General features: G+C 41.4%; 1 protein-coding gene across 1 annotated transcript; it reads right to left on the bottom strand.

Annotated features, from left to right (window-relative positions):
• Nucleotides 1-1,462: 1,462 nt before the first annotated feature.
• LOC308299580 (annexin A1-like) lies at nucleotides 1,463-15,251 on the bottom strand (the record flags this gene model as incomplete). Its single annotated transcript, XM_080743375.1, has 11 exons — nucleotides 1,463-1,611; nucleotides 1,775-1,907; nucleotides 10,771-10,829; nucleotides 11,204-11,299; nucleotides 11,883-11,976; nucleotides 12,716-12,852; nucleotides 13,006-13,096; nucleotides 13,461-13,574; nucleotides 14,290-14,384; nucleotides 14,581-14,695; nucleotides 15,180-15,251. 11 exons carry the CDS (start codon nucleotides 15,249-15,251, stop codon nucleotides 1,463-1,465), a joined length of 1,155 nt encoding a protein of 384 aa, XP_080599501.1.
• Nucleotides 15,252-18,980: the final 3,729 nt, after the last annotated feature.

Raw genomic sequence — 18,980 nt, 5'->3', positions numbered from 1 at the left:
ACAGCTAACTAAGGCCATGAGTTATCTTACACAATGACATAACGAAGTAGCCTACTGTACTGTTTAAAAGTTCAACAATGTTCTCCCAGGCGCCAATTCATTCACAGATCTGTATAAAAAAGACAAAACCTGATATCAACATAGGCTAAACAAACACCCCTCCTTCTCCAGAGTGCTTGGCCCCTTCCAATCAACAGGATTGCCATTCAGCACTGCAGAGGAGAGACAGGTGACCCCACAAATGCTATAACAATAAAAAGAAAATTGTGACACATTTTGAGTGACAAAAAAATATGTTGATAAATCATCCATTATGACAGAAAGTCAACATGTTGCCCCCTGGTGGATGTTTTAAAAACACATCAGTAATTGCTGATAGGCAAATTGATACAAAACTTGAATTGCTTTATTTCTCCATACTCACTACTCAGATTGATATAAAACCTCTCAGGAAATGCTTTTTTCTCTGCGGGACAGTTTATGTAAAACTTTGCAGATTAAATTTACAGATTATTTCATTTAATTTCAAACCTTTATTTCAACTCTAAAATCATGGAAGTCACCCTCATTTCAAGCAACGTCGAGTGTACATAACAATCAAATAACCTACACAATAAATAACAGAACAAAGCTCAAATGCACATGTAACAAACATGAGCATCACACATCTCTATAAATTGAGTACAAAAGTACCCCAATGTAAACAAGCCATTGTGCTTTCTTGGGTTTAAATCCTATTAGACCTTGTATCCACAAGTTTCCGCGGGAGTTTACTGGAGACTATCGGGACCAAACTTCCGGGTTTAACAGCAGACATACAAGCTCACGTCGCGTCGCAGATGCAACCCGTTGTGAGCTTGTAAATCGGCGCCGGAAGCTCGGTACAGACGTCTGCGCAATGCACTATGGGGCGTTGGAAACTCGTGGATACATGAACTGTCCTGTGCTTTTCCTATGCAAACTGCTAATAAAGTATCCAATCAATCAATCAATCAATCACAAATAGATCACAGAGCAAGTTCAAATTAGCATAAAACACAAGATAAAACAAACATATAAAACAAACAAAATTAAATCACACAAAGCTGTTACATACTGACACACATTGGCTAGTGACACATAAGGTCCAACATTCTAATTACAGATTTGATTTCAGTTTAAATAGGCAATAACCTCTTACATTATTTTATAGTAGTTACTACCAACTTCAATTAAAAAAGAAAGGAAAAAAACGGTATGGTAAAAGTGATATATTTACTTTTTTGTTGTTTTGTTGTTGAAAATCTTAAGTCCCAAATAATTCCACACTATACAGAATGGTTTGCATCGCAGTGTAGAATAGTTATTATTATTATCAACATTATGAATTGTATGCATTAGTTTTCATGAATAGAACATGATAAGGAGTTATTCCAGGAGTGAAAAAACCTGTATGAATGCACGTCATCACTTTCTCTCTCCGTTATACGGGAGGAGGGCCTCCTCTGGCCCTTGGGGACCGGTCCACCACTGGCCTTCCAGCGTTGGGATTGGCCGTTTGCAGCTCCACGTCTTCCTCTACCACAACCTTTTTCTTCTTCTTCTTCTTCTTCTCCGGCTCTGGCTCGGGTTCTGGGCAGAGAGGGATTTAATTATACCGAGAATATCTGATCTACAAGCTCACAATGCGTCGCTGCGACACGCAAATAAACAGTTAAAATTTGATTATTTTAGGGGTCGCGGCCTGAAAAGGTTGAGAACCACTGCTCTAGTCTAGCAGGAGATCACAACTTACCAGGCTCAGGCTCCGGCTCAGGCTCCGGAACCTTAATGCAACCTGGGCCTTTGGGGAGCAGGTCCTCTAGGTCCAACATGACCTGGTTGGTGGTGTCCATGTTGTTCCTCCTGTTCTTCTCCTCATCCCGAGCCTGAAGACACAAGAAAAAGAGAGGTTAGGGTGCATGGATAAGGACAGTAAGAAGACACAGAGACAAGGAGCGATAGAAATGAAAAGGGGTGAGGAGTCGACTATTTAAAGAGCGGTGCCAACCGCTCTTTAAATAGTGCTACACTTGGCTCATTGACCAAGCTCTGCGGGACACTTAATGAAATTAACTCGTAAAAGGCACAGCTCACTTCACACTGGGTGTGATTTCTCTTTGCAATTATGACTTTTACCTGATAATTCTGAGTCACCTACCTAGTTCACATTTGTGAGGGGAAAAAATACCAAAAATACCCAAACTTCAGAGAGAGCCAGAGACAGAGAGGGGAGAGGGAGTCTGTGGGAAGACAGGGAAGCAGGGGGAGAGAGCGGGAGGGGGAGAGGGAAGGGAGTACTGCACCATGCTGGGTACCGAAACAAGAACATGCTGATCGACGAGTCATAAAGTGACACGTTGTCAGCACAGCAACCAGTAATAGTTGACATAGCCTACCCTGCCACACTGAAGTCCTCTGGCTGAGCAGAGGGGGCTGTGATCAAACATTACGTTTCTTTCAATTAGTCTACAACTGGAAATTGGAGTATTCGTGGAAAAACATTTAATACAGACAGTATCTGAACTGGGCCAGCCCAGTAATCATTGGTACAGAGTAGATCAGTTCTGAGAACCCGTTATTACTTGAATTGCATGACATTTCACCACTTACTGGTGACTCTAGGTTTTCATAGGACTTTCAAAACTATTATAAATGTATATTTCAAATAATATGGGTTTGTATGAATAACGTTCTCTGCCTGTGTTGTGTTCCACTCACCAATTGCATCTTCTTCTTCAGATCTAGGTTGGCCTGCTGGTAAGCCTTGGACGTTACGTTCAGATAATAAATGGCCAGTCTGTTAAGAGACAAAGTTATAGGACATTTCACTCAAAGGCACTGAAATCAGAATTGTTTTTTTTTTCCTGGAGGTATTGGAATCAGAATCACCCAATTCCCATTAGACACTTCAGAATTAAAATTGCTTTCTCAACCCCAGAATATGACGTAAAAGCAAGATGGCCAGCTTGTGAGTAGACAAGAATTATGTGGACTAACAAAACACAAATTTAATTTATACCCAACAAAAGTGCTAAATTGTAAAAGGTGTTGTGTTTGTCATATGATTGTCTATTGCACTGTTTCCCAAACAGTGGGTCGGGAGTCGGGACCACTTTTTGTGGGTCGCAAGTTGAATATCCCTTTATTTTGTGTTTCCTAAATGTTGTAATTATTATCATTGTAAAAGATTTTCTTAAAAAATCAACAACATATATGACCCTTATTTGAAGAGGTTCCTACTTTTATTTATTTTGTATTTTTATTTCTGCATTATCTTGGACTGACTGTATATATTTGTATTTGTTGTTGTGCTGCACTGTACCATTACCACATTTTGTATTAAAGGAGTAGTTCACCCCCAAAATGACTTTTTTTCTATTGATTACTCATGCCATGGAGACTAGAGTTCAATAATATTTTTAGTTTTTTGTCGCATTCCTAAGACAAAAATGTGATAACAATAAATGTACCCCCATTCGTTCCGGATGGGGACCCGTTTTGAAACGGGTCCCCATCCGGAATCAATGGGGGCAAATGTACTCGAATCAAATCTTTGTCTTAGGAATGTGGCAAAAAACAAAAATATTATTGAACTCTACTCTCCATGGCATGAGCAATCAATAGAAAAAAAGGCATTTTGGGGGTGAACTACTCCTTTAAGAAGAAAAAACATTTTAATTACAAAAAAAAGAAGAAAAAATCATTTTTCATTTCATGAATAAAAGAAAGAATATCGAAGAAATTCCCTAAATTAGAAAACAAATGTTTAAGAAAGAAGTAGTGAACATAGCAGATCTGCAAGCTTGTAACGCAGCGAGAAGCGATGTGTTGTGAGCTTGTAGATCTGCTATTTTCACTCGTTTGGGTACTGGAGCAAACATCTGATTTCTCTTTTGGGAATGGTCTATAAAGTTTGGGAACCCCTGACACAGGGCTTAAGTGGTTAAAGTACAACAACATCTACACTCAGAATATACACAGACACAGCCTATAGATACTGTGTATAGGTCATTACATTTTTCTCAAAATGATTTTTGTTTTTACATTGTGAAATGATTTAAAAAAAATGATTTAAAAAATGTTGCCAAAAAGAGAGAGAGAGAAAAAAATGCTGACATTGACGTGACTCCTTTCTAAATAATAGGACTTGTTATTGCATTGGGTTCCGCCCTCTGTTCAACTCAGTGAGTTGAGAATGGAAACACTGCCCTCATGTGGATTCTTTCATATCACACTGTAACACTGTTAGTGAACAAACACTCGGTGGGAAGGATTCCTGTCACAATATAGAGCCGTTTAACACTGTTACTGAACAAGCACTCTATAGCAATGATTAGTGTTAGTGAACACACATACTGTGATTCCTACCTTGAGGCAGCAGCAGCAGTTAGTTGTTTCTCCAACACAGACTGGTTGGACTTCCTGGTCAGGTGAGCAGGCTGGGTGTGAATTCCTTGGCTACAGCGACATCTGTTGATGGGGACCTACTGATTGGTTTTATTTCACCAGACTCTACCTAGCTCCAGTGGGTTGGGGCGGCCGCGGCCGCTTCGCGGCCGCTGCCAGAGCACGCAGTCCGGCTTGGGTGCCCTCCGAGACCTCGGTGTCTGAGTCTGGAGCTCTGTGAAAAAAAGAAAAAAGAAAAAAAGCCAGCTGCTGAGCGGGCGTGCGTGCGTGCGTGCTTGCGTGCGTTCAGTGCAATGTGAATGCATGTGACCAATTGATAGGAAGATAGATAGATACGTAATAAACATGAACTAAAAGGAGATCCCAGTAATGTTTTTGGCTTATTTCCACAGGGAAGTCATTCATGAATGAACGAATTATTGATATAGGACTGTCATAGGTACAGTGTCATTGACAGTACAGTTCACTGGTACAAGGTCAACTAAAAGGTGATCCTAGAAAAGACTAAGTCAGGGGGAAACAATTTAAAAAATAAAACAATAAAAACAGCCGATCTACAAGGCTGCATGTGGGCTTGTGGATCAGCTGTTTTGGGTAAATGTGGGTTTGTATTGATCCCTTTATTGAGTGATTGATTGAAGACTTTACGACAAGTTTCATGACAGTACAGTTCACTGGTACAAGCTCAACTAAAAGGAGCTTTATTTATTGAATGAATTATTTCCCTGTCTCCACACCAGGCCCAACTGCGCCGCCACTGACTGATAAATTGCGACCGTCGGGTCGCAGTTACTATCGAAACCTCGACCGGCTGTCTGTCTGTCCGTCACACTTTTGCCCTGCTCATATCTCTGCAACCGCTGCCCCGATCCGTGCCAAATTTGGCACACACAGTCCTTGCCTGCCAAACTACGATTCTCACATGGCCCTCCTCTTCTAGCGCCACCATGAGGCCAAAACTCATTCTGGACACTGCTCCTACAAATCTTGCCCTAAAATCACACAAATCGGTACACACTTGCTCTACGCTCATGTCATCAACATGGATCTGTCCCATGTAGCGCCACCTTCAGGCCGATTTTTTTAAACCCATTTTTGGACACTACTCCTACAGATTTTGCCCTAAAATCACACAAATCGCTACGCAGTCAGTATATATTAGGGAGTCTTACTGGTTTAATTATTTATTTCCCGACTATGTTTCCGAGACTGATTATTTATTTATTTATTTCCCGACTATGTTTCCGAGACTGATTATTTATTTATTTATTTATTTCCTGACTGTTTCCGAGACTGATTATTTATGTAATTAATTATTTATTTATTTCCGCCCCTGGACTCCGCCCCCCCCCAGGCGTCTGCCTATCGATCGGCTGGGCTTTAAAGAGCCATAACTCCTTTTTGCAGCGTGCTACCGTCTCCAAACTCGCTTTCTGGCTTCTCGTGTTACTGGTATTAAATACCACATACAAGCTCACGGAAGCTCCATCCAACTTCTGCGCAATGCATTATGGGATGTTGGAAAGTTGTGGATACTAGCAACAGAGTATTTAAATAAATAAATAAATAAATAAATAAATAAATATATAATGAATGAACGAACACATGAATAAATAAATAAATAAACAAAGAAAGTGTGTGTGTGTGTGTGTGTGTGTGTGTGTGTGTGTGCATGCATGCATGCGTGCGTGCGTGCGTGCGTGCGTAATTACTGCCTCCTCGTTAAGAACCCCACACATTTAGGCAAATTCTTTCTTTCTTCCTTCCTTCCTTCCTTCCTTCCTTCCTGTAAATGAGGCCGCATGACAAGCGTTCTCGTCACCGCGCTGACGGGGTAATTACACGCAAATACAAGGGGTGGAGTCGAACTTAACGAGTGGGCGTGGTTTCAACTACAAGCTCACAACGCGCCACATCAAGACGCGTTGTGAGCTTGTAGATCTGCTATTAACGAGTGGGCGTGGTTTCAACAAGAGGGAGGACTCTGACTTAACGAGTGGGCCTAACGTAATGAGTTTTGTGGGCGTCGCACGCATTAATTATGTAAATTAAGCCGACTTATGCAAAAGGGGCGGGGCATGGTTTGGAAATGCATTTGGGTATGGTTCGCATACATTATGCTCGCATACATTATGCTAATGAGGGCGTTAAGGTGGGTTTCCCAGCGCGTAAAAAATGCAGACGACCGTATGTAAATGAAGGGGAGGAGCTTAGTCGACGTATGCAAATTGGGGGCGGGGCATGGTTTGGAAATGCGTTTGGGTATGGTTCGCATACATTATGCTCGCAGACATTATGCTAATGAGGGCGTTAAGGTGGGTTTCCCAGCGCGTAAAAAATGCAGACGACCGTATGTAAATGAAGGGGAGGAGCTTAGTCGACGTATGAAAATTGGGGGCGGTGCATGGTTTGGAAATGTGTGTGGGTGTGGTTCGCATAAATTATGCTAATGAGGCTGTTAAGTGGCGTTTCCCAGCGCGTAAAATATGCAGACGACCGTATGTAAATGAAGGGGAGGAGCTTAGGCGACGTATGCAAATTGGGGGCGGGGCATGGTTTGGAAATGCGTGTGGGCGTGGTTTGCAGACATTATGCTCGCATACATTATGCTAATGAGGGCGTTAAGGTGGGTTTCCCAGCGCGTAAAAAATGCAGACGACCGTATGTAAATGAAGGGGAGGAGCTTAGTCGACGTATGAAAATTGGGGCGGGCATGGTTTGGAAATGCGTTTGGGTGTGGTTCGCATACATTATGCTAATGAGGGTGTTAAGGTAGGTTTCCCAGCGCGTAAAAAATGTAGATGACCGTATGTAAATGAAGGGGAGGAGCTTAGTCGACGTATGCAAATTGGGGGCGGGGCATGGTTTGGAAATGCATTTGGGTATGGTTCGCATACATTATGCTCGCATACATTATGCTAATGAGGGCGTTAAGGTGGGTTTCCCAGCGCGTAAAAAATGCAGACGACCGTATGTAAATGAAGGGGAGGAGCTTAGTCGACGTATGCAAATTGGGGGCGGGGCATGGTTTGGAAATGCGTTTGGGTATGGTTCGCATACATTATGCTCGCAGACATTATGCTAATGAGGGCGTTAAGGTGGGTTTCCCAGCGCGTAAAAAATGCAGACGACCGTATGTAAATGAAGGGGAGGAGCTTAGTCGACGTATGAAAATTGGGGGCGGTGCATGGTTTGGAAATGTGTGTGGGTGTGGTTCGCATAAATTATGCTAATGAGGCTGTTAAGTGGCGTTTCCCAGCGCGTAAAATATGCAGACGACCGTATGTAAATGAAGGGGAGGAGCTTAGGCGACGTATGCAAATTGGGGGCGGGGCATGGTTTGGAAATGCGTGTGGGCGTGGTTTGCAGACATTATGCTCGCATACATTATGCTAATGAGGGCGTTAAGGTGGGTTTCCCAGCGCGTAAAAAATGCAGACGACCGTATGTAAATGAAGGGGAGGAGCTTAGTCGACGTATGAAAATTGGGGCGGGCATGGTTTGGAAATGCGTTTGGGTGTGGTTCGCATACATTATGCTAATGAGGGTGTTAAGGTAGGTTTCCCAGCGCGTAAAAAATGTAGATGACCGTATGTAAATGAAGGGGAGGAGCTTAGTCGACGTATGCAAATTGGGGGCGGGGCATGGTTTGGAAATGCATTTGGGTATGGTTCGCATACATTATGCTCGCATACATTATGCTAATGAGGGCGTTAAGGTGGGTTTCCCAGCGCGTAAAAAATGCAGACGACCGTATGTAAATGAAGGGGAGGAGCTTAGTCGACGTATGAAAATTGGGGCGGGGCATGGTTTGGAAATGCGTTTGGGTGTGGTTCGCATACATTATGCTAATGAGGGTGTTAAGGTAGGTTTCCCAGCGCGTAAAAAATGTAGATGACCGTATGTAAATGAAGGGGAGGAGCTTAGTCGACGTATGCAAATTGGGGGCGGGGCATGGTTTGGAAATGCGTTTGGGTATGGTTCGCATACATTATGCTCGCAGACATTATGCTAATGAGGGCGTTAAGGTGGGTTTCCCAGCGCGTAAAAAATGCAGACGACCGTATGTAAATGAAGGGGAGGAGCTTAGTCGACGTATGAAAATTGGGGGCGGTGCATGGTTTGGAAATGTGTGTGGGTGTGGTTCGCATAAATTATGCTAATGAGGCTGTTAAGTGGCGTTTCCCAGCGCGTAAAATATGCAGACGACCGTATGTAAATGAAGGGGAGGAGCTTAGGCGACGTATGCAAATTGGGGGCGGGGCATGGTTTGGAAATGCGTGTGGGCGTGGTTTGCAGACATTATGCTCGCATACATTATGCTAATGAGGGCGTTAAGGTGGGTTTCCCAGCGCGTAAAAAATGCAGACGACCGTATGTAAATGAAGGGGAGGAGCTTAGTCGACGTATGAAAATTGGGGCGGGGCATGGTTTGGAAATGCGTTTGGGTGTGGTTCGCATACATTATGCTAATGAGGGTGTTAAGGTAGGTTTCCCAGCGCGTAAAAAATGTAGATGACCGTATGTAAATGAAGGGGAGGAGCTTAGTCGACGTATGCAAATTAGGGGCGGGGCATGGTTTGGAAATGCGTTTGGGTATGGTTCGCATACATTATGCTCGCAGACATTATGCTAATGAGGGCGTTAAGGTGGGTTTCCCAGCGCGTAAAAAATGCAGACGACCGTATGTAAATGAAGGGGAGGAGCTTAGTCGACGTATGAAAATTGGGGGCGGTGCATGGTTTGGAAATGTGTGTGGGTGTGGTTCGCATAAATTATGCTAATGAGGCTGTTAAGTGGCGTTTCCCAGCGCGTAAAATATGCAGACGACCGTATGTAAATGAAGGGGAGGAGCTTAGGCGACGTATGCAAATTGGGGGCGGGGCATGGTTTGGAAATGCGTGTGGGCGTGGTTTGCAGACATTATGCTCGCATACATTATGCTAATGAGGGCGTTAAGGTGGGTTTCCCAGCGCGTAAAAAATGCAGACGACCGTATGTAAATGAAGGGGAGGAGCTTAGTCGACGTATGAAAATTGGGGCTGGTGCATGGTTTGGAAATGCGTGTGGGCGTGTTGCGCATACATTATGCTTGCATACATTATGCTAATGAGGGCGTTAAGGTGGGTTTCCCAGGGCTTAAAAAATACAGATGACCGTAGTGAGCATTCGTTCCACGAACGCATTCATTCAATGAATGAATGAATAAATAAATAAAGTGCACGTGCACACACGTGTGTGTGTGCGTGCGTGCGTGCGTGCGTGCGTGCGTGCGTGCGAGCGAGCGAACGAACGCACGTGCACGCACGCACGCACGCACGCACGCACGCACGCACGCACACTTTATTATTTATTCATTCATTCACGCACGCACACACGCACACGCATGCACACTTTATTTTTTAATTAATTCATGAATACAGCCGGCGATATGCGTGAAATCTTGCAAGCACATTCCCACTAGGTCAAGGAACAGATGCCTCCCTTCTCACATTGGCCTGTTATAGCGCCACCAGCGGGTCAACTTTTGCATAACACATTTTTGGAACAAAATGCCTCAAATCATGCATGCAGCTAATTTCAGTAACGTCAAAGAGAGCACTGCCTGCGATCTTGACATTTTGTACTTTTATAGACATTGTTTTCTGGCTTGAAGCGAGCCCACAATTGTTTCGAAGGAACAATATTGTCTAGTTTCCATATGATATGCACATGTATGTCCAAAAAAAAAAAATGATTTAAACTAGTCAAAACAGCCGATCTACAAGCACACAACGCCTCGCACTGTAGATCTGCTGTTTTCACTACTTTTTGTGCAAACAGTAAATTTTTTACTTTTGTGCAAACAGTTTCATTTTTTCCTAATGGCCCGGCCTGGACCGACCGATAATGAACCGGCCGTTCGGGAGTTGTCCCGCTTTTCCCAATGGCCAGCACGTCCCTGCCTGAAACAGTGGTAAATCAGCCAACAACCCACTCCCTCTCATGGTAAATGGCTTACATCTTCAACCGCCTATCTACAAGTTTCCAACATCCCATCGTGCATTGCTCAGAAGGTGCGCGGCAGTTCCGGCATCGCAGCAGAGTGTGATCTACAAGCTCACAACGGTTGCATCTGCGACACGACGTGAGCTTGTATTTCAGCTGTGGCACAGTGAGATGGGTCAAACACAGAGAACCATTCTCACATACAGCAATGTATGTGACAAATAGTAGGAATCTTAATCACTATATTGTGCACTGTAGTGAGTAGGGAAGGGAGTGAAATTGCAAACAGTTTGTGAGGCTAAACATGACACTCCATTAAACCCGATTCACACAAAAGACAGGCAGACATCATACCTTCATAGCCAGATGGAGCTTCTCAGCAAAAAACGCAGGCTTACTCCAGGCACACTTCACTGTACATCAAAAGAAACACAGTTTAGGAGGGCAGCCCGATGGATCACTGAGTAAGAGCGCATAGCACAGTGACATAAATAACGCTATAGTCATTTCCACATATGACCCTAAGTTCAAATAATATATATATATATATATATATATATATATTAAAGATGAATACATAAATAATACAGAGGGGTGACGCTTAACTACATTTTGATATCAAACATACAGTGTACAATTCCCAAAACTAAATTTCTTCTCTTCAATAGAGTCTTTAATTCAGTCTGCCCAGAAGCAGGGATAAGAAATGTCCCCACTGGCCATAATGAAAATCCTGTTTACTCAATAAGATTCTGATTGGAATCATTTTAGGAAGAATCCTTCTCACCAATGTCAACAAGACAGTCTTCAATGTCTCCTTTCAGCTCCATGTCCAAGGCTTTGGGTAAGGTGACATCACTGAGGCCAGCGTATTTCTGGAACGCTACGAGGTCAAATGGTGCACATTCATTTACTTTAAGTTTTTTATTTAATTTTACAGGTGGTCATGATGAAACTACCTAAATACAGAACGTTTATATTTATTCTAGGGCTGTCAATCGATTAAAATATTTCCTCTGATGAATCGCATAGTTAATCATGATTAATCTCACATTAATTGCATATTGTTTATACATTCTAAAGCTACCGTAAACAGATCTTTTTCAAGACTTGAATACACGTATCAACATGGGAGTAGTAGACAAATGCTTGCTTTATGCAAATGCATGTTTATTATTAGAGAAATAAACAAAGGAGTGCATGGGAGAAAGAAATGCTGAAATCATAAACTCAAGCCCAACAAATAACAGATGGGCATATTGATTTACTTACTTTAACATTACATAGTATTTATTCATAACTATATGCCTGTAATAAGATAATAAGATGTGACCAGCTATCGGTTTGCACTTGAACATTTTGGACAGACCTTGCAGGCTTTGTACCAACAGTTTGGTCGTAGCTACGGAAAGCTAAGGAAAATGGCAGTGATCCAAAATGGGTTAAAGTGGATAAAGGAACCTTACTTTTAGAGAGCTGAGCAGCACTTCGACTCGTCAGGATGTCAATGAAAGCTTGGACATCGGTTCCTTTGGTGTTCTCACCAGCCTCGAACAGAGCCTGTCATAGAATTTATTATAAATTCAGTTAAGACAATACCTTTATTGATACACAAAGGGAAATGCAGTTAAGGTCCACGCAGTCACGCAGCATCAAACACAAATTGCCAACAGCCTTTTTTACAATGTTCTGTCCTGAAGCGACCACATACACACAGGTTCTCAAAAGTCTAGGGCAGGGGTCTTCAACGTTTTCAGGCCAAGAACCCCTTAGTTGAGAGATGAAGCAGGGACCCCCACAACATTTTCATAGATTCCATATAGTTTCATTGTTTGACAGCACAATCATCAGTGTATTTTGGATTCATGTCAATTTGTGTTTTCAGATATGTAACCACTTGAACCGTCAATAAGTAATAAACTTGACCTTTCACTCTGTACTTAATCTGCTCTTTTTCCCCTCTACACCAAACCTCTTTGCCAAAAATAGCATTGTGAGCTTGTAGATCTGCTATTTTTGGCCAAAGTTCTCAGAATATGGGCGCTAGGGTTCAAGTGGTTAATATAAAAAAAGTTTCTATCACACAAAGATTTGGAGGACCCCCTGTAGTAACTCTGAGGACCCCCTAGGGGTCCCGGACCCCCTGTTGAAGACCTTTGGTCTAGGCCTAGGGACACTCAGGGTTCCTTAGGTGGTTACAGACCCTGAGGTCGACGTAGTTATGGTGGTCCTTGAAATTAAAAGGTTTGAGAACCACTGCATTGCATGTTGGTCATGTTACTACAGTACAGTACTGTACCTTTGCATCCCTTTTGGCGAGGTCCAAGTCCACTTCACTGTCCTCATCTGTGTTGGCTTGCAGCAGGGCCTGAAGGGCCAATGTGAAGTCTCCACTGGTGTCCGCTTTAATGACGTCCTCCAGCTCTTCCTGGTACTCTGATGGAGAGAGAACACTTCATAGTTTGGAATTCACTCCGAAATATAAACATTTTACTGTGCAATATACTGTAGGAACGATAACACAACGAAGGTTGTTTTTGTTGTATGGTAAAGTGGGACTTGGGAGCATCAAATATAAAATTACTGTACCTTCGCTAAAAACACTCTTGATCTCATTGATTTCATAGTTTGACCGTGATGCAAGAATTTCCACCAAGACATCTTCATGTGTGCCCAGTCCCTGTTGGATAGACAATTGGTAGTGTTTAAAAAAGAGATTATTAATTAATGTATCATTTGTATTCTTCAAAAAGAATTGTAACGAAGAATTAAAATGGTAAAATCAAACATATATTCAAATCCATTCTAAACACTGGTTCAAAAAACATTGTTGATTTCTGTAACCCATATTCCTCATTCAGGTGTTCCTCATAAGAAACCATTTACAAAACTATTTAACTGCTTGGTTCTTAAAATTACAAGACTCTGTAACCATGGCTATCGTAAAGAGTGAATATTGGGCATAAAAGCCCAAAAATAAATATTAAAAATTGTGAATATTGAACTTGAAAACGATTTCTGTCGATATTAATTAAACTACACACCTTGGTGGCTTTTCTGAGACAGTGGGCATCAAAATGATCAGGTGCCATGAGCAGAGCCAGAACAACATCCTCGAAGTCTGACCTTAGGGATGACTTCAGGTCATCAGCCAGAGCCTGAAACAGAAACAAGTGCATTTCTGACTAATAAAGTATTCAAAGCACTATTACGTTGTAGATCATTTTAAATCTTAGAATATCTAAATCCGATTTTGACATATCTATTGGTTTGGTATTAGACTTATAGCAGGTATTAGCTTGCTTGTTAAAGGCTTAAATTAGGTATGGTATTTTATTTATTTGTAGGCATGTGTCATTTGTTTTTCAGTTTGTCATGTTGTTGTGATGTTTTATATGTGGGAGCAGTGGGACTACAGACGGAAATTGGCTTCTTTCTAAATCCGGCATGTTTACATGAGATCATGTTCAATTGATTGAATTCTTTTAATGTGCACTAAAGTTCTCATGACATGTCACTTGCTGAAAATAACAGATTAGTTTTTGTTTAAGAACGTAGGCAGGCAGTCACTCACTCATTGCCGTCTCCCCATGGCCTCCCAAGTAACAAGAAATCTTGTGAAATAAAATGTTGTCAACCAATCAAGGACGATGATACACGAAAGAATAAGTCTCCTCAAAAAAACTAAAGAGGCATCTTCTTTTCTGTCCAAAACCAAATCAGCCGAAACAAATTTTCTCTTTATGATCAATTGAAAAACCTAGTAGTATGTTTATAAAAAGTAGCCTGAATTTTAATACCCTAAAAGCTATAATTCAACCCCCCAAGATGTTGTGGACTATGTGGGGACAGGTTTTGAGGACCATGACTCACCTTCCCAGTGGATTGCTCATAGACTCCTTTGATCCTCTGTCTTTGTTCATTGCTTCTCTTCACCAGAATGGAAATGATCACATCCTCATCTACTCCTGTGAATGCGAATATATGTTATGTTGTAGGCTAGTACGGCTACTACACACTAAAAGAAAAATGTGTATTCTTTCTCAAGTTTCTCAAGGTGGATTAAGAGATCCAATCCAATCTTGAAGAAATTAAGTCATTTTGTAATTAATGTAGAAGTATAGGCCTATAATGTACAGTGCCTCACTAATTAGTTCTTTATACCTTTGGTTTCCATGGCTTTCTGCAGTTCTGAGGCATCACTGCTGGCGGAGAAGTTAGGATACGGAGGAACAGTTCCATAGAACTTAGGCTTCGGCTTCGATGGCTTACCCTTGCCCTGTGAATATATACATTCAATCAGAAAAAGTATTGAGAATGAACTGACAGTAAAGATACACTAACCCACTCAGATCCCCACTGGTAATTGACCAGGGCAGTATTCACATGGCCACCGTGTCCCCAGAGTTTGGCCTTATAAATGATATGCACTGAGGCGCCTTGATGCCTCGCCCAGGCTGCTCCAGTGACCCAGCTGATTTGACAACACCAAAGGCCAGGCTAAAATGGTGAAACTCCAGGCCTGAATACACTGCTGAATATTCTGCTGCCAGACACAGGCTACAATCTCTAATTGATATTGATCACATCTCAGAAATCATAGAAAGGGGTTTCATACGTTCATTCATAGCTTGAAACTCTCACAACACAGAGTGACCATGTTCAATTTTAGCTCAATAAGACAACAGAGAAAAGACCATAATTATAAACACCAAAACTGGACTTTAACTTAAACACATTAACTGTGATGAACCGGTACTCACTGAGTCCACAGAGTCCTTATCAGGGTCCCTGTCATGGATAATGTTTTTGAAGAACTTCTTGAAGAAAGTCATCTTTGCTTTGCTATGAATTGAAAACACAGCTGAATAAGGACCCTGATGTGATTTAGAGCACTGGTTCCCAAACAGCGGGTCAGGATCGATTTGTGGGTCACAGATATTTTTATGGGTCCCTTAATTTTTCTGTCTCCTATTTGGTTTTTAATTATTCAAAACATTTTCAAAAAACATTAACAAAAAAGGAAAATTTGTCATGATAAAAGATAAAATGATAAAGAAATGTCATGAATAAATATAAGAAAAACCTAAGAAATTAGAAAACAAATGTTTAAGAAGTAGAGAAAATAGCCGATCTACAAGCTCACGTGTCTGTGACATGTCGTGTCTGATCTGCTATCTTCACTAGTTTGGGTCCTGGCAAATGTCTAATTTCGCTTTTGGGTCACAAACTAAAACGTTTGGGAACCACTGATTTAGAGAGATTACACGTCACACACTCTGTTCAACAAGAACAATCCAACAGATTATTCACACCTACTGAAACACTTAATATCCCCCAAAATGTAATGGCAAAACTATATGCACTCAAACAAAAACAAAACTCACCCGTTCTGTTAAAGAGCAATCTTGTGAATTCTGCAACACCTTGCAGTGACTCCCTTTGTACGGTTGTTTTCAAAAGTATTCCAAGGCTGGCCAACCCCCTAGCTTGCATTCTCTCAATGCCAGCATTCATTCATACAGGTTGAGCAACTTGTAACTGTAGACCTGTTTGACGATGTAGTTTACTAAACACTGATATCGTATAGTGTATACCTTGGGCCTTTTCTACATGCAACGGGTTGTGTGACAAGTTTAATTTCCACTTGCTTCATACACAAATCAAACAATGGCTTTTACATCGCAACTTTATCCAAGACAAGAGGCTTTACATTGTACATTCACCCATTCACACACCGATGGCAGAGGAAACCATGCAAGGAATTAATCTGCTCATCAGGAGCCATTAGGGGGGTTCAATGTTTTGCTCAAGGACACTTCGACACTAAATCAACTCTCAATTTCTTATACTTTTAAAACATTGTGACCTTCTTTATCCAGCTATCTCCAAATATCTAACCCTTGAATCTGAAAAAAGAAAATAAATGTGAATTGGAAAAAATAAAAAAAATAAAGGTAAAGTTGTTTCTATGGACACTCAGGCACCCACTGACCTAGTGGTCTGAGTGCAGACCACATAGGCTCCAATGCGACAGCGTGTCGCGGGTTTGAATCCTGATCCCGCTGACCTTCTACCTGCTCCGTGTCTCTCCCCATCTCTCTCTCTGTTGTCCAACTCCAGTGTAGGCTACTATCATTAAAGGCAGAAAAGAAAGATCTTTAAAAATTCTTCTTGGACACCTCATTCTGTGGTCTGCAATGATGAGGTCATCTCAATTATGTAATTACATGCCAGAACCTGACAATCAACATTTTTTCCCTTTACAAACACATGTTTAAAACACCAGACAAACAAACCATCATGCATGGAATTCAACAGAGACGGAGACAGACATCTCACAAGTGCTGTAAACAATTTCAGGTTGCCGTTTTTAAAGATCTTGGGCATTTATTTCTCACGCTTGCACAAAAAAGTAATATGTTCACCAAGTCAGTGGTTCCCAAACCTTTTCAGGTCGACACCCAAAATAGAGATTAGACGTTTGTCCAGGACCAGGACCCAAACTAGTGAAAATACCAGATCTAACAGGCACACACCATATCACTTTGCGCAGCATTGCAAGCGGAATTTTACTCGAGTCATGACCCATTAAAATTGGTAGGCCTACCCACAAAAGGTTTGGGTTCTCAAAGTGGGTCTGGGGATCCCCTGGCGTCCTTTAGGAGGTTCCAGGGGGTTCCCAGCTAAAAGAAAGACACTAGACATAGTAAGCAACTCTACCCTGTGTTTATATACAACATTAACTGTTGGTATAGAGGGACGTTGGGAAACAGTTGGATGCTCCAACAAGTCCACATGCAGACTTTTGCCTTTTATTTACCTCCAAACGTGCAGGTTTATTGACAGTGCAGGCTCAGGCCTGCCCAAAACTAACCTCCAAATAAAGGAAACTTGACAACTAAAGTAATGACCAGGAACTTTAAAAGCTAGAACAGGATAAAATCCTTGTAGAAGGCCCTGGCAGCTGGACCCTGGATGTCATAACCTGAGCCTCAAGCCAAACTGAACCTACCTCTTCTTGTTTGTGGAGGTTTATGGCAGTTGGCACCTGTAGGCGTAGCATGTCTTTTAACCAGGTGAGGCAAACCATCACATAATTAGTAATCGCAATCGGTAACTCTGTAAACTCACACACAGCTAACTAAGGCCATGAGTTATCTTACACAATGACATAACGAAGTAGCCTACTGTACTGTTTAAAAGTTCAACAATGTTCTCCCAGGCGCCAATTCATTCACAGATCTGTATAAAAAAGACAAAACCTGATATCAACATAGGCTAAACAAACACCCCTCCTTCTCCAGAGTGCTTGGCCCCTTCCAATCAACAGGATTGCCATTCAGCACTGCAGAGGAGAGACAGGTGACCCCACAAATGCTATAACAATAAAAAGAAAATTGTGACACATTTTGAGTGACAAAAAAATATGTTGATAAATCATCCATTATGACAGAAAGTCAACATGTTGCCCCCTGGTGGATGTTTTAAAAACACATCAGTAATTGCTGATAGGCAAATTGATACAAAACTTGAATTGCTTTATTTCTCCATACTCACTACTCAGATTGATATAAAACCTCTCAGGAAATGCTTTTTTCTCTGCGGGACAGTTTATGTAAAACTTTGCAGATTAAATTTACAGATTATTTCATTTAATTTCAAACCTTTATTTCAACTCTAAAATCATGGAAGTCACCCTCATTTCAAGCAACGTCGAGTGTACATAACAATCAAATAACCTACACAATAAATAACAGAACAAAGCTCAAATGCACATGTAACAAACATGAGCATCACACATCTCTATAAATTGAGTACAAAAGTACCCCAATGTAAACAAGCCATTGTGCTTTCTTGGGTTTAAATCCTATTAGACCTTGTATCCACAAGTTTCCGCGGGAGTTTACTGGAGACTATCGGGACCAAACTTCCGGGTTTAACAGCAGACATACAAGCTCACGTCGCGTCGCAGATGCAACCCGTTGTGAGCTTGTAAATCGGCGCCGGAAGCTCGGTACAGACGTCTGCGCAATGCACTATGGGGCGTTGGAAACTCGTGGATACATGAACTGTCCTGTGCTTTTCCTATGCAAACTGCTAATAAAGTATCCAATCAATCAATCAATCAATCACAAATAGATCACAGAGCAAGTTCAAATTAGCATAAAACACAAGATAAAACAAACATATAAAACAAACAAAATTAAATCACACAAAGCTGTTACATACTGACACACATTGGCTAGTGACACATAAGGTCCAACATTCTAATTACAGATTTGATTTCAGTTTAAATAGGCAATAACCTCTTACATTATTTTATAGTAGTTACTACCAACTTCAATTAAAAAAGAAAGGAAAAAAACGGTATGGTAAAAGTGATATATTTACTTTTTTGTTGTTTTGTTGTTGAAAATCTTAAGTCCCAAATAATTCCACACTATACAGAATGGTTTGCATCGCAGTGTAGAATAGTTATTATTATTATCAACATTATGAATTGTATGCATTAGTTTTCATGAATAGAACATGATAAGGAGTTATTCCAGGAGTGAAAAAAC

This window comes from Nannobrachium achirus (assembly GCF_963921795.1).
Source record: "Nannobrachium achirus genome assembly, chromosome: 15".
Taxonomy (NCBI): Eukaryota; Metazoa; Chordata; class Actinopteri; order Myctophiformes; family Myctophidae; genus Nannobrachium; species Nannobrachium achirus.
The sequence above is the reverse complement of the archived record's forward strand: the minus strand, read 5'-3'. Positions and strand labels throughout refer to the sequence as shown.